The sequence below is a fragment of the Mus caroli genome, chromosome 3 (genome assembly GCF_900094665.2).
Source record: "Mus caroli chromosome 3, CAROLI_EIJ_v1.1, whole genome shotgun sequence".
Classification (NCBI taxonomy): Eukaryota; Metazoa; Chordata; class Mammalia; order Rodentia; family Muridae; genus Mus; species Mus caroli.
The window spans coordinates 49356871-49378418 of record NC_034572.1 but is presented as its reverse complement, the minus strand read 5'-3'; the positions used below and the strand labels follow the sequence as shown (position 1 = coordinate 49378418).

At 38.9% G+C, this 21548-nt stretch overlaps 1 protein-coding gene across 10 annotated transcripts in view; it reads left to right on the top strand.

Annotated features, from left to right (window-relative positions):
• Window positions 1-21548, top strand: part of Nbea (neurobeachin) — a 543806-nt gene that overhangs the window by 352237 nt on the left and 170021 nt on the right. For 5 of the 10 annotated variants that reach the window (XM_029475174.1, XM_029475170.1, XM_029475172.1 and 2 more), the window contains 2 exons: window positions 12217-12360; window positions 15626-15658. In XM_029475174.1, coding sequence (XP_029331034.1) covers window positions 12217-12360; window positions 15626-15658 — 177 coding nt within the window. The remainder of the gene's footprint in view (window positions 1-12216; window positions 12361-15625; window positions 15659-21548) is intronic. The other 5 variants (XM_029475176.1, XM_029475178.1, XM_021158784.2 and 2 more) reach the window with 1 other exon arrangement.

Here is a 21548-nt window from a genome sequence, read left to right as displayed (position 1 = left end):
CATCTGTACAATTCTTATGGTAGAGTCACATGATGGTCCCTCTCCAGGGTTCAGGTCATGGTGTGGAAGACCAATGATGACATCTACAGCTCTCCCTCCCTGGACCCTCCCATTGTTCACCTTTTCAGGCTTTCATCAGGCCTTGTCATCTGTGGACCTCAGGAGCTGAGGAGAGGGTTGGCAGCCAGAAAAGGAGCCCAGGGTAAGAAAGTTGGAAAGACTCCAGGGAGGGATGTCTACAGACAAGTAAAAGGCAGGTTGCAAACAACCAGGATCCCCACTTCCTCCAGCCCTGCTTGCCCTCTAACTGCACATGAAGCACTTGCTCAGAAGAAGGAAGTAACTGCCAGTAGTGATTACAGAGCACTTCCTTCAATAAAAATAGACGCTGGGAAACCTAATTGAAAGCAGATTCTGTTTTTAAAGTTTTATATTCAGAACATTGATATAAAACCAAAGCGTAAACCAAAAATATGTAAAACTCAACCTATTGTCTGAATACCCTTCATTTAACACTGATGTGTCTGCATCTGAAGTCTAGCAGGGTGCAGACCAACAGCCACCTTGTAGGCTTGTGATGTAGGTCAGTAGGCTAGGGTGCCCTCATAGGATAAAGCTGCAAATTCCTAAACACTACCTAGGACAAATCGAAAAAAAATGCATTCCTTCTTTCTTTGTCAAATAATTGCAACATTTCTACCTCCCTATGATTAAATCCTGTTTTAAATCCTGTCTTGCCATTAGGCTTTGAGTATGAACAATCTCTGCCATGGATTTTGATAGAAACTATTTTTCATTTATCTATGTAGTAGAAACAAGTGTCTCAGGAACCAAGTAATGCTTTAGTCATAATTGCTGGAGACTTGCAAACTGAGAAATCCTCGTTCCGTTTCTTAAATAGGCAGTGTTTTCTTAGTGGTAAAACATACCTGGACTGTGAAGCCCAGCTTGAGTCATGTGTGTTAGTGTACGTTGTGACTTTGGAGACTGGAAGCCTCCTGGGGGGAGAACAGAAGTGAAGGAGGGGCAGTGCACTTCATGTTTAGTGGAAATGTCTTGTGTCACTTGATCATTCCTTATATCCTAAGTCCAGACACACGGTTTCGATTATAATGGAGCTGTATTTCCATGATGGAAAGGGACATTTGGCTGTAGTTCGGATTTCTTGGTATTATTTCCAGTTTATTTGGAGTCTCAAACAAAAATCTGAATTCTTACTTTAAATAAGTAAATAATCAGCTGGATATAATTTTAAGGAAACAAAAGACAATGATGCTATTTCATAATAATTTTGAAAGTTTTTCTCTCTGATTTTATTATTAAAACTTCTAGTTGACCTTTTCAGTTGGAAAATACACTCTGCAGTGATGGAGTTTTTCCTGCATTTTAGTAACACTAATGAGTTGAATAATTTATGAGGTTGTCATGTGCAGAAGATTCAGTATGATTTGACACAGTCTCAGTCTCTGGTGTTGGAGTGTGATTAATAAAAACCTGGAGGCATTCCTTTTTCTTTTTCTTGCTGTTTAATGTGCTAATTTTGCATGAACTGAAAGTGTGATTTAGGTGGTTTTTAATGGTAAAGCCTCTGTGAGGTGAAAATTTTATTAACAGTAGTTTTACAAACTATATCAGTAGAAATACATAAGAAAAATCTTTTAAAACTCATTTTCACATTTGCATGGCTTACTCTTGGGGCAAAATTATCTAATAGCTAAGCAATTGAAATAGTAGGTTTTAAGTGTCACATATCAAAGTAAAACCTAGACTCATCAAATCCTGGTGTATTCTAGTGAAGATACTGCCTGACAAAGAATAGGGTAAACTCCGAGTAAGCTTGGTCCTCTTTGTTGACTGTCAGTCATCATTTGGGCTTCTGTTTTCCTTCCATAAAATTACAGTGGCGCTACATTTCATCAAAGCCTAAAATCACAAGTGCTTCACGTCTTGTGATCAAAGACATCATCTTAAATAGGTCTGATCTGGCACTGCCAAAGAGGGCAGGCTGCCTCAGCCTCAGGGAGGGAAAAAAAAAACACAGAGCAAAGATGACAAAGTCAATCAGTCATTTCTTTGGCAATAAATAATAAGATATGCTGAGAATTGCAAATGAGAATGTTCTTAGGCTCCTCAGAGATGTGTCTGCTTAACACCTGATTTATCTAAGCTTGTGAAGCCATCAAGTTATGACCTTGATACACAAAAAGCAGCTCTGTAATGAGCTGGAGTTAAATTAGCCTGCTGCTGCAAGCATGGCCACTGTAATGTGTTACATGCAGTCGTCAGGAAATAGGAAGGCACTGAGAGTGGAAACCACGTTGTGCAGCAATGCAGCAATCAAGAAAAACTATGAAATTACCTGTCTTTATTCTTCTAAGAGTTTGCCATCCTTGCAGCATTTTAGAGCCTACTTCTTTACCACGTAGAAACATGAGCAGCCTCGTGCTTTCCTCGGTGGGTGCATTATTAATTGGATCTCCATGTTTAGAATAAAACTTAGTGGTTTGAATTAGGTTCCAGTAACTTCCTAAAAAAGTAATGATACAGTTGTTTTCAGAGAAGGAAAGGAAGACTTGCAGGCAGTATCTGCCAGCTCTTCTTGATAGCACCTCATAAGCTTAGTCTCCTACCCTTGTCTTCACCCGATGGTTTTATGGACTACTAATGTGACTTATGAGATTTCCTAAAATGGGTTCAGAAAATCTACAAATATGTTATAGTGCCCATTCAGACATTTATGTTATTTCTCATATCAAAAACTGTCCCAACAAGCTTCTTATGTTGAAGAGTCAGACACTCTGTAAGTAGATTCAGAAGTTCAGTTTCTGTGTGCCATATATGTTCTAGGCACTGGGTTTTGGAACTGAGCATTTCTACATTGCAGGAACACGGGAGACTGGATGTCCAAAGATATCATATAGTAGCTATGATTATACCCTGCCTCAAGAGAAGATTCTGAATTTACCAGCTGACCAGGAAAGTAAGGGTGGAAAGATTAAAAATCACCAATATGGGGAGGGAACAGAATAGAGAATAGAATAGAATAGAATAGAATAGAATAGAATAGAATAGAATAGAATAGAGTAGAATTCACCAAGATGGGAAGGCTTAAGGATCTAACGAGATGGAGTCAGTAATTATGTTAATGACAGAAATTCAGAGAGTATTTGTATGTAAGACGAAATATGACTCAGTAGGAAAGAAACTGACAGCTCTGAGCAAATCTTTGGGATCAGTCTCTAGCTCTGGATATGACATTATTTTTATTTTAGATACTTAATGTTCTCAGATAACATAAAAGACACTTACAAACCAAACTCAGATTTTTTTCTGTATATTCCATTGGAGCACCCAGGCTTTGTAGAGCTATGTGCTTAATAAAATCCAGCTGTGTGTGTGTGTGTGTGTGTGTGTGTGTGTGTGTGTGTGTGTGTGTGTGTGTATTTGATGAGGTCTTTGCACAATGTTTAACCACATCTTTGATCAGTTTTAGAAACCCAATTGATGGATGAGTTTTCTAAAGACATATCTACAAATGTGTCATTTAAAACATCTGAAATGGGTTGTTTGTGTTTATGCTTTGTACTACTCGGAGCATCTTGATGCAAGAGAGAGAAAGCTATGGTAAAATTTTAGTGATGGGCTTGCTGCCAAGTGGCAAGGGGAAACAAAGGTGCTTCATAAGTTTGCTTAGTTTATTCCAATTTCTGGCTGCATGCTCATGTGTAAGTCATACACATAGTATTCTAAATACTTGTCTTCCAGTGTATTCCTAGTGTTGTGAGCTCCATGAAGACCATGTGCCTGATGGCAATTGAACACATGAGCCAGCCCAGTTCCTCTAATCAGTGAGTAGATAGAGTGGGCACGAGAAGGAAAGGGCAGAAGTCCACAGAGTGATGAACCCAAGTGGGGACAAGGGACGACAGACGCCATAAAGATGAGCTGGAAGGTTTATGTTCGGGAAAGATCAAATCAAGAAAATAAGGCGACCTAGATCTGGTGGGCAAAGCTAAAGCTCACCCCAAACACCACACCGTGCTCTCTGTGCTCTTGGGCACTGTGGAATGTTTCTTTACATGGAATTTACCTTGTAATGTCTGGTAACTCTCACTGGATGTCGCCTATAAAGATGTTCTAGTACAGAACGCCTTAGTGTCTTTCATGGGCTGTGTATATTGTGACACTTATGAAGACATAATTTTTTTTGTGAGGTATTTTTCAATTTACTTTACTTGTTATACTGGTTTTGATTTTATTTGTTTTTTATTCATTTATTTTGTTTTAGGTTTTTTGTTTGTTTTTTTTTTTTTGGTTTTGTGTGTGTGTGTGTGTGTGTGTGTTGTGTTTTTTTTTTGTTGTTGTTGTTGTTGTTTTTTTGAGATACTTGGGTTGGTCCCAGGCCCATGCATGTTAGAAAACATTCTGCAACCAAGCTACATCCCCAGCACTTCTTAGCTTTTATAAAGTACTGTTAAGATAGCCCGAATATCATCAGCACCCTAGCTAGGCTTTGTTTCAGTAATAAAGAGGAAGCTAGTTACCATTTCTTCCCTCCTTCTGAATGGGCTGCTTACCTCCCCAGAGCATCTTCTACCCTTTCCCCAGGACTTTACCTCTGTTCTTTAGTCTGAGGTACTTAGAGCAAACATTCTGTGTTGTTGTAGGGGTTGCTACACCCTCTCAGTGAGCTTTCATGTTTATTCCTTTACAAGACTCCCTAGGATTCCAGGCTTATGTTCTGCTGCCCCGGTGGGCACAAGAATTAGGCTTCTTTCCTTCTAGGGGAAAACAGTACTTAAAGGAGGAGGGAAAGGTAGTTCTTTCATCTCAGTACTCTCACCTCCCATCACTCTTGTCTGCACTGTATCACAGGGACCAGACTCCTGCAGGGAAGTCAGACACACAGCTAAGGACACATTGCCCTGACCTGTATGATACCAGATGCCAGATCCATCCAAGAGCAATGTTTGTTTTTCCTCAAGTAAAATGCACCATGTGTCTTTCAATACAACAAACTCCTATGCTAAATAATTAGGCATCACCCTAACTTCATGCCTAGTCACAATTCTAGTGAACGCTATCCATCCTAAAATTCGTAGAGAGCTGATATGATATGTATTACCAATTTTTCTTTAAAAAGCATAGGCTACAGTTTTTCCGCATTGACTCTTTTAGATTATTATATAACACTTCCTCATTATATTGTACTTAAATTCACTTAAATTTCTTATACCTTTTTAATTGCACTTTTGTGCTTAAAATTCTGTTTTTGAGTATCCCCTTTGTTGGTCTGCTATAAGAAATATTGCTTACATATGAATATTTTGAATTAGGAATAAATGAAATTCTGGTTTTGCTGTCAGAACCAAATTGTGAAAATGTATTACATGTCTTGGAAAATCAGTATACTCTATTAGCAGGCCTGTCAATATAAAAAGTGCCTCCCATTTCCACCTCCTGCTCTAATAACCTGTGTTACTCTCAGGCAGTTCACATAATCAGAGTATATTGTCAGCTTACTGGGGTTGGGGAAGCATGAAATGAAAATCGCGTTAATATTGATCCAATTCTTTTACTTGCAAGTGTCCTTGGTGTCCTTTTCCTCTGAGCAATAACTGTGGGCACTAGGTAGCCATTTTCTTCTCTCTTTCTTAAATTCCAGTCCGTCATTACAAAGGTAACTGTATAAGAATTTAACACTCAGAATAATCTGTGAACACTGAATCATAATTAATACCTAGATTGCTAATACTGAATGTGCACTACACATCAGCAACATTTTCCTCCAACTGTTCAGAGGGCAGCCTACCTGGAGGAATGAGGGATGTCTGCATATCCTTCCTTGGTAGAAACACAAAGGATGCACTGCTCCCATTGCATGCAAAGTAAAGATGTGCCTTCAAGTCCGAGTGCCATTTCCAAATCTTACAGTATCTGCTTGTGATCACTCACTGAACTCCATGTCAACAGTAATGAGTTGTAGTGGGAGTGGTGTTTGGATACTCTTCATCTGGATGAACTAGCACAGCTAAAAGATTAATCAGCTTTTACATCTGACTTATTAAACTTACCCAGTGACCACTCTGCTTTTACATGAAGGCGTGTCCTTAACACACAGAAATTGTCTGTCTGGGTGTGAGCAGTTTGTTTCATGTGTGGGATGTTTTTTTTTTTTTTCAGTAAAGTTTATGCAGATGGGATGGAGCTTCTTGAGGGATTGATCACATATAAAAGGAGAGTAATATGTTTCACGTTTCCAGGCTCTTTAATGTGGTGTTATAAGTTTTCACCATTGCGATTTCCCTAGGGTGTTTTTGTTCTGTTCTTTCGTCATTTCCCTTCTTTCTTCTTTCTATCCCTTTCTTCTCTTCTCTCCTGCGCTCTCTCTCTCTCTCTCTCTTTCCTTCCCTCCCTCCCATCTCTGTATTCTATTCAGAAAATGTTACAGTTAAAAAGAATCTTTCATTTTATATTTCCATCCAGAGATAATATGTGCTCTGTGTTTAAAATGAAGCTCTAAGGTACATTTACCTTCAACTCTTTTTCTTTGGGTAGCAGTTAAATAATATTGTACAGAGCTAAAACAAAAACCAAAACAAAATAAAAAACAAAGAAACAATGAAAGCACCATTCTGTAAAGGCATTTGTTTCTCTGACTTGAATTTTAATGAGAAAAAACATCTTTGTCTTAACACTCCCCAAAGTATCCATATCATTGGTGCTTTTTTAAAAAAAAGATATTTAAGTTTGAAGATTCATTGCAGAATTTTTTATATATTGACATATTGAACAAGAAAAATATATTATTAAATGATGGCTATTTGAAGATTTCTCTTTTGAAAAGAATGCCCCCTTGTGAAGCTAATTTTCAGATGTCTACCCACATTGGAATTTTGCAAGCATACATTTAGGCCAAATTAGAATGAGGCGAAAACTTGACTCTGCCAACCTCCCTACAAAGACCTTCTTCCAAAGATGGGAAAATGTTATCCTAACCTTGTTTTTACTGAGAAACCATAAGGAATTCTCCTTCAGATAACCAAGATTTTAAGTATTCACATTGTTAACGTAGCTCAGTCAAAAACTTCTAAAGCATCAGAATTGTTGATGCTGGACTAACTACCTGGTGGCACCTGCCTGTGATGCCAGCGAGGCCAGAGGCAGTGCTTGGAGTCTCACTATTTCAGGGCTGTGCAGGCCTTCCCTGTAACCTCAAGGTTAGCCTGGGCAACTTTGTGAGATCCTGTATCAAATTTTTTCAAAAAGCAGAAGCAGGATCTAGGAACCTAGTTCAATTTTAGAGTGTTTCCCTAGCATACATGAGGTCCTAGGTTAGAGCCCTAGAGACCCCAAGATGATGATGGCGACGACAATGACAATAAATTAAAGATAAAGTGGATTCTCATGTAACTTGTTTAATAATAACTCAATGAATGCAGTGAATAAAACGGTATGGGCAAAGTATTTAAATGCCAGCTGTCTCACTATGTTCTGTTTCACAAGAACTTAGCAGCACATGAGCTGCCTATTCTTCTTTGTTCAATCTACTCTAGTCAAGGCAGGGGTGCATTGAGCTTTGTAATGATTATGAGCAGACTACTGACATAGCACAGTGGAAGGAAGTCTCCACAGAGCGCAGAGCACTGTCTGTCAGTGGCTGTGACTAGGACTTGAGGATCAGGCTGGTCTCATTTCAGGTTTATGAACCTCACTTTTGCTCACTTTTTTTTCTTTCTTTTTATAAATCTTGTCCAGCAGTATCGTGAGTGATAAAGCTTTAAGTTTAAGGAAGTTCAAAATGTGTAAGCATCCACTCTCGTTTCAAGTTTGCAGTAATCCCTTGAGACTTAGGTTGGGAAAGTGCTCATTATTCCTCTTTCACAGATTGGAAACTAAACTTAAGAAATTGGTGAGGATTTGTTTAATGTTTATAATGGGTATAAAGAAAAAAACACAATAAATAATAAAGTACAATTTCCACATTGTGGGAAGGCTGAAGGCCATGCAAGGAAAGTGACTTAATCAATGGTGTATACATAATTAGTTGGTGAGATATAGCAGTATTATTTCTAGGTGTTTTCTCAACAAATGTGTGTTCCCACCTTACTCAGTGCCTGAAGGAGAAATGAACTTGCTCTGAGCTAATGAGAATGTAGAACACTTGTAGAGCACGTACTGGCCTTGAGCATCCACGGACCTGGGTCCCATCCCAAGGACTGCACCAGAATTAAGCAAAAGGGAGACAAGTGCCACTAGGAAAATCTCCAAGTAAAACATTTCAAAATAAATGATATTTATTTCAAAATAAATGGGTCTTCACCCCCCCCAGTGACTGCTGCTCCTTTTTAGTATCCACAGTTAACTGTAGAATAATCCCTTAAATCAAAATTAACCATGTTATATTTCCCTTTATGGCATTTGCTTATCAATATAAAATAATATAGTGACAACAAACTATTGCTAGATCCTGATAATTTTTTTAAAGACATTTGTAGTATCAGCAGAAGCAAGTATGTATTTTAACTTTGGGGTACTTAAGACAATGAAAACCAAAGCAGTAGTAACAAAGCTCTGTGATGCTGGCACATAATAGCAATGTGGAAGACATTCTAGTTCTGTCTCTTCTAAATTACACATTGTCAGAGCAGAGGCCTTAGCTCAAGTGATGGAGGGCTTGCTAACATGCATGGCCCCACATTCAATCCCCAGCATGGCAACATCAACAGCAAAGTAATTAGATAATTAATTACCTTAACTACAATATACTTGGATTCACTAGTTTCCTGGCTATTAGGAGAAATTTATAAAGGAAAAGTGTCTTCAGGGCTGCACTGTGTCTCTGTAATTCTGTGAATACGTCTACAGAAAGTGCTTTCCCTATGTAAAACCTGAGAAGAAATGAAGCCATAATTTTACATTGCACTTTGCTCTTCCACAAGTCCATGGTACTTTTCCTTGTAAACTTTCACATTGCCATATTTCCCTAGGAAATAAGCGTCCCTGCCTCCTTTGTCTAGCTCTGCTTGTTTTCCTTATTCCCATTTCAGTCTAAGGTGCCCTGGCAGTTTGTGGCACCCGCTCGTTAATTTCTTGATGAATGGCTAAAGAGGCCAAGAAGTGCATTTGGTTCAACGTGTCTTCTAAGACAGATGATCTCAAATAAATTCTCCTCTCAATCAGATTTTGATTTGTTAGGTGATAAACCAATTCTTTCTAAGGACAGTGTTTACAAGCCTTGTAATGAGACAGCCCTCTGAGACCTTACCTCCTTTTGCTGTAATGTTGATGGATGAAACTCTAATTCATAAAGGATATTGTGATTGAAAAGCACCTTTAAATCTCATATACTCTAATCTAGACAAATGTTTGTTTCAGCTCCACAAAACTGGTAAGTTTACTGGGTTATGAGCGGGCTGATAATCAGCTCTGTGTGAAGGCACCAATTCCTGTAGCAAATATCGGAAAGACTCAAATGTTTGCTGCTTCAAAGCTAGAAGAAAACAGATGCTAGGCAGGATACATTTCCAAGCTCACCTTCCTTCTATCTCACATTCTTTATGGGTAGATTTTTATTGTGATAACATAGTCACATAGATCCATTCTTTAAAAAAAAAAACATGGTAATGATATAAGGGAAAACCTGATTATTTGGCTGACTGAAACTTAAAGAACTTTGTTACTTTAATGCAAAAAACTGGGCTCCATTTCATACAAATTAACACAAATGAGTGAGATTCTGAAACATTTGAGGAAATTTTTACTGAGAGCTATCCAGAGATGACTCCTATGTCTCAGTTCACTCATTCAGGGCTTACCAATGTTTGCTCCTTACCAGGCAGTGTGCTGAGTGCTAGAAATACAGAGACAGATATGGAATTCCAGTCATCAAAGTGCCTCCAGGCGTCTGTGGAGATAAAACATTCAGGCAGCTGCAGTACCTGGTGCCCTGGAAGATTCGTGAGGAATGGGTACCTGGTGCCCTGGAAGATTCGTGAGGAATGGGGAGAGCATACGGGAAAGAGTTGACAAGACAGAGAATCATGAGAAGGGACTTGGTTGACATCTAAACTTCAGCAGGTCCTGTGTACCTACCAAATGCCAGACCCTAATGCTGCAGAGATGTCATAGTAACATAGTGTAGAGGGCAGACACACAAGAGATCCCACCTCCAATATGTAGCCAAAGATATCAGCTGTGACATCACACAGGGATTACTTAGAACAGATGTCTGGAGGAAGAGAATTGTGAAGGGCAATTAGAAAAAAAGCAGAGAAAAAAAATTAAAAGGAATACCTACCCCTTACATTGAGCATAACATGAGCACATATCAAGAGGGCTGTAGGAGCATAGCATATTCCAGAAGCTGCCGTGGATCAGTGGGCGAGCTCACATAAGGCTGGTAAGAGAACTTGCTCAGGTATGCCAAGGAGTCTATGTTTTACCCTACATTGTATGTCTTGTTGTGAGTGTTCATTACAGGAGGTTAACAAATAAAACGACACAGGAATACTCAACATGCTTGTATTGCATGATAACCATTCTGAAAAAGTGTTGAGGGTCATGTGAGCCATGCACCTGTGAAAACCTCCATACTAGGTAATGACTGAAAGTGGTGCAGTGGTCAGCACCAGTCAAGATGAAACTTGAGCCTCTGACCTAAACTGCAGTGGAGGAGAAACAAGTTACTTAGCTCGGCTGGGGAATAAATGCATGGAGAGTGTTATGCTGGTGAAAAGATGCCTGCAGTATTTTTCATTGCATTCACATCCTTTGATAAAGCAAACAAGCTCCAAGTTCCTCTGGTTAAGTTACCTCCCAACAAGCAAAGGGACTAAAATTATACAACCCCTCCGCAGACATTTCTACTGTGTGGGATCTGTAATTGGGATGAGTCTGAAACATTCTATCCTTCATCTGGTATTGCAGAAATAAGAATCACCCATGAGCCAGTGAAAGAAGTACCTCATGTAACCCATGATGGACTGTTGGAAGGCCTCTGGAATGAGTCTAGGAGTACTGGTCAATTGAGCCTATAAGCATTCAGCCAGAGTTGTGGCATGTCCTGGGAGCAACACTGTCACAGAACTGGACACTAAGCACAGCTGCACCAGTGTGCTGCAGTTTACTAGTTAGTGCTGTAAGCCTATACCAGATGCTGTGAGTGCCACACTGTATTTTCCTCCAATTCGAACTTCAAGGGACACAGATACTTGGTGTAGGTTTGGCATGGCATGACTGCAATGGTATGACATAGAGCTTTTGACAATTTTAGATAGTCATCACCCACAGCCTGTGTTTGAGAGTAAGTATGGAAATGTTTGTCAAGCTGTCCGATCCAAGAGGAACTTGATGTACTAGTCTCTAGGCATTCATCTGTTGACATATAATTTCTTAAATTTCCATTTTTCTTCTAATTTTATGTATTTTGCTATGGTTTTATATTATTTTATACACCAAAGAAGGATATAACTTCAGAAAATGTATTTAATTAATTGGTAAATTAATTAATTGGTAAATTAATTAAATTGGTAAATTAATTAAACTTGATGTGCAGTAGACTTATTAAGCATCATTCTATGGTTACCTCCTTGTAGCTCCCCAAATAACCAATTTCTTCACTCAGAAGTGAATACTTTCCTGTTTTCTTTGTATCTATCTTACCTCCTTTCAAAAACTATTGATTAGTTCCTTCACTTTACATTATAATTATATAAATCAAGTTCTCAAATTGTATGGGTCAGAAAGCTGAATTTGAAGTGGTGGAGTTACAGATATTTTGTAAAGAATACATGATTATAAAGTCACAAGGAATGGGTTATAAACTGGGCCTGATAGAGCAATCCTGTAAAACCCCTGCCACTCAGAAATGCTTAGGAGAATTACAAGTTCAAGACCAGCCTTGGCGAGTCAGAGAAAGGCTCCGAATAAAGCCGGCAAGAGACAGAGCACTGTAAAGAAAGTAGAAGGATGGATTGTAGGGCCACAGTGGGCCAATAGCTTACTGTGCCTACTTCCTCATCTGTAAAGTAAGGGATAAATCTCCAACTTTCCTCACAGATATCTAAGCAAGCAAAATAAAGAAGTATTTTAAAGTGCTCTGTAGTTGTAAAGAAATAGCAAACACAGGATATAATAAAGAAAATGTTGTTTGTAACACCCACTAAGTGGAGGTCCATCTCCACTAACCTAAACTGCTGTTTTGCTTGAATGTAGGCACTGAAGAAGATGTGGTGAAGTCCAAGAAAGCTTTCAGAAGCCAAGCAATTGTGAACCAGAACTCAGAGACTGAGCTGATGTTGGAAGGAGATGATGATGCGGTCAGCCTGCTCCAGGAGAAAGAAATTGACAACCTTGCAGGTACTTGTTAATATGTTTCTGCTTGTTATGAGGAATACATAAAGCCACAGAACTCAAATTGTGTCACCTGGTGAAGGAATGTATGTCAGTGTTCGTCATGATGCTCAGTCATGTGAGTGCTGATAATTTAGTGTGCCTCAGTCTCCGACACTGAAGCTAGGACTTCAAGCAAATGTGCTTCACTGACAGTAAGCAGTAGCACACTATGTAATGAGGAATGGTGCTTTAGAAAGGACAGTCATCCTGAGTACACATCCTCAAGTAAATCTGCTACTACCACTGGGAGGTGGGGTAGGATGATGGATCCCTTGGTTTTTCTCTCTCTCTCTAACCTCCCAACAACCTTAGGAAATGGGCACTTTAGCAAGGTGAGCATGGAATTTGCCAGCCCCTCCAGGCTGAATCATTTGAAAGGTCTCACTCTTGCTTTGCTCTGCCTTCACAGTTCTAAACCCCTCTTACAAACAACTAACCTTTCCTGTTTTATCCTCAACTTCTCTTTGTCCTGGTGCCAGTCTGAGGTCATGGAGAACAGGATTGCCGTGGCCTGATTGTGTGTGATGGACATCTTAGAGGATCAGCCAATAGCCTTTGAGGTCTGACAAAAAGCAGGTCAGAAAGCAACCAATAGAAATTGGGTACAGGCTTGGAGCATGCCTTGAGCCCAATAACCAGATTGGGAGGTTATATCCTACCTAGAGCCAGGTTAAAGCTCCTATGTTAACTGAATATGGTGATATACTGCCATCTCAGCACTTGGCAAGAGGACCTTGAGTTAAAGAGCAGCTTGGCCTGTGTACTGAAATTGGATTTCAAACAAAGGACCACAGAAACACCTGCCTCGTAGTCTCAGACTCCAGTTGAGCTGTAACCTCAATTCGTTTTCAGCCCATATAGTATTGGAGTAGAAAGTGGCAGTGGATGCTTCTGTTTATCTCTCTATCTGTAATATTACTGTGTTTCCAGGAGCTTGCTTACTGAGAATAATCTGCTGTAGCTATATAAAAGCCTGCAGTGATTCATTCCTACAGTGGAGATCTTATTATTCATAGCACAGAAGAGTAGGACTCTCATTCTCCCACTTCTGAATGAAGAACACACTAAGCAAGAAGACTATCCTAGTGCCAGGTCCCGGAAATGCCTGTTATCTCTATTTCATGAAAACTGTTTCCTATTTCTAAAATCTATTTCCTGTTTCCTGAACCTAACACCAAATGTTTGTCTCAAATTCTGAAGTAAACATTCAGATCTTACTTTTGGAAATGAAGGCAGACCAAGGCTGTTGCTTCATTTGACAGCAAGTGCGACTCTTTTCCTTTGGAGGTGGTAGGAAACTCGGCGTTGTGATGTCTGACCTCGCCTTCCCTCCTTCCCCCGTCCTCACATGCATGCTTCACCACCGTGTGGTTTACTTTACCTGGTGCTTTGATCCACTGACAAATGGCTAACTCAGGTCTCCTTGGTCTCTTGAAGCTTATATTAAATCTGCTCAGTCCTAATATTAATTTACCAGTATCACAACCTACCAAATAATAGTAACTCTTCTGTATTTCTGCCCTAAAATGGTAGCTAATTTTTAATTTTTGTTCATAAGCAAAACAGTGAAAACATTAAGATAAGACACATTAGAGAAATAAAAGTTCCTTGAAATAAATTATTATTGTATATTATAAATAATAGTGGCATTTCCTAAGTCACTTAAAATCAGATTGATAATTTCAGGCCATCTGTCACTCAGTCCTTTGGCTCCATCCCTTCAGCAGATTTTCTTTGAATGTGTCTGCACTTATTTATATCCACTGGGTCCTAACTCAGATCCTTCCTGTGGGATCCTTAAGTCTATCTGCAAAGCTTAGATTGCTTTCCTAACTTAGTGATGATTCCTTGCATAGTCCACAGTGCTCATCTTTAAAACAGAAACTCAGAGTGTTGCTTGGAGCCTCGAGTAAAGGAGAAAGACAGTGAGAGGTGAATGTGCCAGAAAAGACAGAAAAAGAGACAAAGAAATAGTATACAGAATTCACCGGAGTGAGTGTGTGTGTGTGTGTGTGTGTGTGTGTGTGTGTGAGAGAGAGACAGACAGACAGACAGAGACAGAGAAACAGAGAGAGAGTGTGTGTATGTGTATGAGTGAATTTGTAAATGCTAAGTCACTTCTAAAAGTTAACTGCAGACCTGGATTCCAAATTTTAATGAAATCAACTATTAATGATATAAATGGGTATTTTTTCTAAGAAATAATTGTCATTATCATAGTTATTTCTGTCTCAGACAGTTAATTTTTAAAATAATAATAATGTATTCTTATTCATAACTTATCGTAAATTTCCTGATAGTGCTGTATACTGCCTAAAAAGAACTTCACCGTTACAGGAGATAGCTCTAAATTAAAATGTAAAAGATCCTAAGATCTGTGTATAGTGTTGATATAATCTCATGTTCATTTGGTGTCTCAGAAAGCATTCTGTGAAGTCATCATCATCTACTAACAGCTCAAAAATCAAAATTACAGTGTTTTATTTCTTAATTTCAGAGATATATCCACAGATTATTTATATAAGAAGTATAGCACTGGGGCTCGAGAGATGACTCAGCAGTTAACCAGAGGACCCAGATTCAGTTCCCAGCACTCTCATGCTAGCTCACAAATGTCTCTAACTTTTATTTCCTGAAAAAAAAATCTAGTACCTCACAGACATATATGCAGGCAAAATACCAATGCACATGAAATTAAAATCAATAAATGTTTGAAAAAGTAAAAGAACTATAGCATCAAAAATAAATAAATGAATGAATAAATAAATAAATACATACATACATAAACAGGTAACTAGTTAACCTTAGCCTTCTTCTGGGCACAGTCCAGTGTCCTGTCTTCACAAACCCTGCTTGGTTAAAGGAGACACAGCTGAGGAGACAGTGTCATAGTCTTCTCCTGGAACTACAAACTGAGTCTTCTTTCCTGTCATCCACTCACCATGCTCCAGCACATAGCACTTCGAGGTCTGTGACGATGTACAACAACTAAAAACAGTAATGTTAGCATGTAGAGTAACAGTAATGTTACTCTACATGTAACCTAACCCCATTCTGTTAAAGGGTTTTAATCTTTTTTTTTTCAAGAATACATTTAAACAGCAAGACTTTACTTGGATGTTGACTGTCATATTTTCTTTATTGTTTGGTACTTCCAGCTTTTAAAGAAATAACGTGTTCATAAAGTTCTATAGTTTCAATATCACATGATTTTCCTTTTCATTTTTAGTTTCCTTTCTTCCCAAGCTGTTCATCTCAAGAGGCAAGTTAAATGTGTGTGGCTACTAATCATGCAGCTTACTGTGTTTCTAGCAAGTGGCTAATAGGATTTTAATATACAAGTATGCCAATCAACTAATTATTATATTATTAACACATTACCTAATTTACTTTAATTGCTATTTTAGTTTACAGTGACCCACCAAAATGAATTAGCCCTAAGATTCCATATATGCCTAAAAACTTTATCTTACTAATTATATTTGTTCTTGAAATACTGAAATAAATTAGTATAGGCTAACTGAATTTAATCTAAAATGCCAGTTATTTTATTTGAGACTTAGTAAGTTGTTTCTTCAAATGTTTCAAGAAATGAAATTGAAGAATTACTCAAATTTATAATGCACTCAACTGATAAAAGCCAACCCACTGGTACAGTGTAGCAGTGTACTTTTTTATTTTTTTAATTATTGCACAGAACTGGAAAGATGTTTAAAAGCACTTTCTGCTTTAAGAAAGTCCTTGGTTTGATTTTCAGCACCCACATTAGGTGGCTCACAACCATCTGTAACTCCAGTTTCATGAAATCTAAAACCATCTTCTAGCTCAGGTACCTGCATAACATGAGGTTCATAAATGTATGTGTAGGCACATGTTGTCTTAGTTAATGTCCCATTGCTGTGAAGATATCCCATGACCACAGCAACTTTTGAAAAGAAAAACATTTAATTGGGGCTGGCTTATAGTTCAGAAGTGTACAGTGTGCTATCCTTGTGGCAGGAAGCATGGAAGCATGAATGCAGATATGGTGCTAGAGAAAGAGCTGAGAGTTCTGCATCCATACCAGCAGGCAGCGGAAAGAGAGAGAGCACTGGGCCTGACTGAAGCATCTGAAACCTCAAAACCCACCCCCAACAGCACAGATCCTAAGATCCAGCACATCGCCTAAGAGTGCCATTCTCTATGAGTCTGTGGGGCCCAGTTTCATTCAAAGCACCACATACATATAAACATCAAATAAAATAATAAGCCTTTTAAAAAAGAGGGAGGTGGGAAGGAAGCTGGAGATATGCTCAGCAGTTGAGAGCACTGGCTGTTTTTGCACAGGACCTGAGTTCAGTTCCTGGCACCCACATACCAGCTCACAACCATCTGTAACTTGTACATATACACATAAAATAAAAATAAAACTTTAAAAAGACACTCAAATATCTGACAGTAGAAATATTTTACATAGCCAAATTCCATTATTGCTATTTTCAGAATTTAGTATTACAAATTTAGGGAATTCTACTGAGTTAATGACAGTAATGATGTTTTATTATCAGTTCTATAAGTTGCAATAGTTTTACATATTGCTTTTTGCATAATAAACTTTTATTGCCATCCATTCGATATCCAGTATCTAAAAAGATTTTTTCATAAGCCTGATGTTCAAACATTTTTCACCAGAAATATTCTTTTTCTCTCTCTCCATTCTACAACCTGTCTCTGAGAAACCAAGGTTCTTACTTCACAATAAGAGAACTAAAAATTCACAGTAGCAAAAGCGAGGCAATTTATTTTCTGAACTTGCAAAGTTAGGCTCAGGCTACCATGGCAGGCATACTGCTTAACTGCAAAGAACAGTTTGTAAACCTAGCACATGCCCCTTCCTCCCTCCTTTAAATAGCCAGAAAGAACCGTCTTGTCATCTAGGTCTTACCCTTCCTTCATCAATTAAAACTTTGTATTTTATTCACCAAGTCACATGTGGGTTAATCTCCACATTTTACATTCTGTTTATTTCAAAGCTTGTCAGATATATGACCTTGCAAGCAAGCTAGCTGTTATAATTTTCTACTCTAAACTTTGAGTTTGAGTAAGGGGATACCTTGGCAGTATTGGGAGTGTAGCAAATAGGTAGACTAGGATACATTCACAAGGTCAAGTGTTTCTGCACATTTGCAGCTAGATTTATATAAGCTGGCATGATCCGCCTTTGAAAATGAACCATCAAAGTCTATTTCATACACTTCTGTTTCCTCTTAGATAAAACCCATCTCAATTTTAGGTTTGTTTAAAGTACTATTGACTGGCTAAGCTTTTAATTCCTTGGAAACTTTTTTCAGTTCTTGGGAAATGTTATTTAGATACATCACATACCAGTAAGAAATTGATACAGATGCAATATAAAAATCATGATTTTTAGTATATTCCCAATTAGATAACCATACCCACAAGCAGAATATTCCATTGCCTCTAAATGATGTTTGTGCCCCTTGGCCATCCTCTCTGTTGGTCTATTCTACCCTGCCTTCCTAGGCAAACACCTGTCTGTTTTCTGCCTTCATATTTTGTGCGTCTGTGCATTGTATCTGGGGACGTTTTGTGTCTGTCTTCTTTCACTAAGCTCGGGGTTATTGGGGATGGCCTGTGGTGGAGTGTATCTGTTCTTTCTGTAAGGACTATTCTCTTGTATATAGACTGCTTTATTTTGTCTATTTGCTGGCTAATGGACATTTATGTCCTTTCACCTTTGGGCTGTTTGGAATGATAATGCTCTGAATAGTTGTGCATAAGGTTTCATGTACATGATATCTTATTTGAGGGAATTTCTGCCTAAGACAATAACTTAATGTTCAGCCTACCAGATGCTCACCACAGAGGCTGTGCACTGATTGCCTTTGCGGGTTCAGTTTGGCCTTTTCACAATTTGTTATCTGGAGGCTGTGGAAGACTCCAAAACGAACCTATTGCCTTTCCTCTCACACTGCAGTCCTTAAAGACTGTGCAATGTCTTTCTCTGAACCAGGAGGAAATTTTCTAACTCTTACTTACAAGGCCCTTACTGAGCCTTTGGTAAAGTTTAGTAAATAGGAGAGCCATGACTTTTCACAAAGCAATTGGATTTGGAGGAGAGGAGGGAGTGGTGAAGGTCTTAGCTAGCTCACTGGCTCCTGGCCTGCTCAGCTGCTGTGTTCACAGGGAATGCCTGCTGCTGTTAGAGGCAGGAATCCTGAGCTGAGCTGGAGTAAGGAAGCTTGGAGGAGATCTTTGTGATCAGTTTGGCACGGATGGGGTTGGGGAGAAAGGGAGGCCACAAAGAGTGCTCTGCTTCAGAGCTGCAGATGAGACTGAGGGGTTGCATCTGGAGGAGGGGGGGGGGGAGAAGAGGAAGATCTTCAGTCAGCCTACCTGCTTCCCTGGCAAGAATCTGTGAGAGCAAAACTTAAAGCTGATCTCATGTCTCCATTCTGACTTCTGCTAATTATGTCCTTATTAACTGAATGTCTCTGAAGGTTCTCATAATTATAAGGCCAAGATAGCAGTGCTGCTCTCAATTAAGAAAGGTCTCTTTATCGCATAGAAAAGTGTGTTCTATACCCAACAGACCAGAGTGGTACCTTGAATACTTTTTTAAAAGGGTAGTCACGATTTTTAAATAGCAGTGCTGGGAAAAGAATGTTGCAGTGTAAGCCAGGCTTTTTACATGGATTTTGTTTTTCAAGTAAGAGGCTTATAATCCTCATACAAGTACATTTTCATACACGCTCTTAAGATAACTCAAATTCAGAGGGAAGTACAAGACTAAGAATGCACCTAGATACACACTGGATTCCAGGACCTTTCTCCTGCTCCCTAGAAACAAGCTCTGTGGGGCTTACTCGGTGTTCCAGATGACCACTGAACTACAGAGGTGGACTGCAGGGTGGATATGCAACACATGGAAAAAGTGGAAACTAAAACTCTAGAAAAACAAAAGGAGACAACATACTGCTCCGAGCTAAGAGTTAATAGGACTTGGTTATATAAAACGAGTTGGAGGGTTGGAGGCACAGATTTAACTGTTGCATGGAGTAGGGAAAAGAAGACACTATTGTTTCACACTCGAGTGCAGGTGCCCCTGCCCTGGTCCGCCCCTCCCTATGTAGTTCTAGCATAAGGAACAAAAGGCACTTGCCTGTCTTACCAGCACACATGTATTTATGTAAGATTCTTCCACTTATTTTTATGTAATCTTAGTTATAGATTTTAACTAAAATTCATTTTCAGATATTTGTATTCAGAGAAAGATGTCTCTTAAACATTCTGGATTCTCCAAAATGTATTTGACTCAGGACCACCACCACCACCCCCCAGCCTTGACCCCATTTTGAAACGCATGTGTATTTCAGGGGAAATTTAATCCATATGTTTCTGACTCGCTCACACTTAACTCATCAAAATGTTGTTTAGTAAAAGCTATTTGATGTTGGGAAAGCCTTAAGAGACTTCGTAAGTCTTTTCTTCTTTCTCTTTGAATTTAGAAGTTGCTTTGCCAGCCATAAATGCCATACCCAAAGAAGGGATTCACAATTAGCCTTAAACAGATTTCACTAGCCACTCTGAGATGACATTCACATGCCCATTTCTTATAAAAAGCTAAAATATTTAACTTTATAACTTTTTAAATGTTCATTACAGAGTTGTAAAATAAAAGCCCCATCGTTAATTCCTAGTGTTCTTTGATTCTCATCATTATTCTCACAAAGCCACCAAGCCAGGGTAGACCTGTGGGCATTTTATTGTGCTATAGTCCTATGTTTCCAAAAATATATGTCCTCTTCAACCATGAGTTCTGTAGTCTATAAAATATATTAAAGTACTCTTTATAGCAATAACAGTCCTGCTAACCTGACTGTAAATTTTAAACTATAATAACAACACAGTTCAACTGTGTCCCTTAGACATTAGCCATGCCTAAAATCATATGTAACATTTCCACATCTTTTTTATTTTAAGAATAAGCCATCCTTTGTTGGTTCAAGTGTTTTATAAACCCCAATATTAAGATCTTTCCTAATAAATTGTTTTGGTTGAAACATAATTTTGTCTTCACATCTTTCTCTAGATACAAATTTTCTAAGAATTTATCGTCATAGCACTAATCTGAAAAGACAGGACAGTGATCACCTAACTCATTGGTACTGTGGCTCTCGGTACATAAGCACCAAGCTTTCACACGATACTGACTTTAGACAGAACACGAATGGAGATACTCATTGCCTAAGAGAGGTACATGACTTATGTTCCTTGGTACACCTGGAGGAAAATGTGAGGTAAAAGAACTGCTTTGCAGTGAACACAATGCTCACACTAGCATCTTGGAGCAGAGGAGGAGGATTGGTCTGCACTGCCACACCCACAGGTGCCCTGGTCCTTTCTTTGAAAGACATTAGCAATGTTGCAAAGCTTGGGTGAAAGACCTCTTTCCCCTGCACTGTACAAAGGGTAAGCAAGGTTTTCTGCATGTTGATGGTGCTTTGAACCATTTATCCCTGTACCTTAATGCTGCATACAGAAGCCAGAGCCTGCAGAAAGTCCATTGCCATAATCACTTAGCCTTCAGTACAAGAATTTGTATGACTAACAGATTACAAACACTGCAGCAGAATATCCTCTGTTGGTTCAGATAGACAACAAGGCCAGGGACATGGGGACTAGGAACATGCTCAAAGGTTAAGAGTCTTATGCCTCTCCAGAGAACCTAAGTTTGGTTCCCAGCAGCCATATTAGGTGGCTCACTGTGGCCTGTTAACTTCAGCCCAAAAAAGACCCAATGCTTTCTTTTGGTCTTCCTAGAGGAATATTGCATATACTCACAGACACACACACAAATGCATTTTTTTAAAAGATTTGTTTTATGTCTATGTGTGCTCTATCTGTATGCACACCTGCCTGCCAGAAGAGGGCATCTGATCTTGTTATAGATGGTTATGAGCCACATGTGGTTCTAGGAATTGAACTCAGAACTTTGAAAAAGCAGCCAGTACTTTTAACCCCTGAACCATCTCTCCAGCACCGTATGCATAATTTTTAACTGAATAAAGATTTGATTGAGCCTGGCTGTGGTGGCGCATGCCTTTAATCCCAGCTCTTGGGAGGCAGAGGCAGGCAGATTTCTGAGTTTG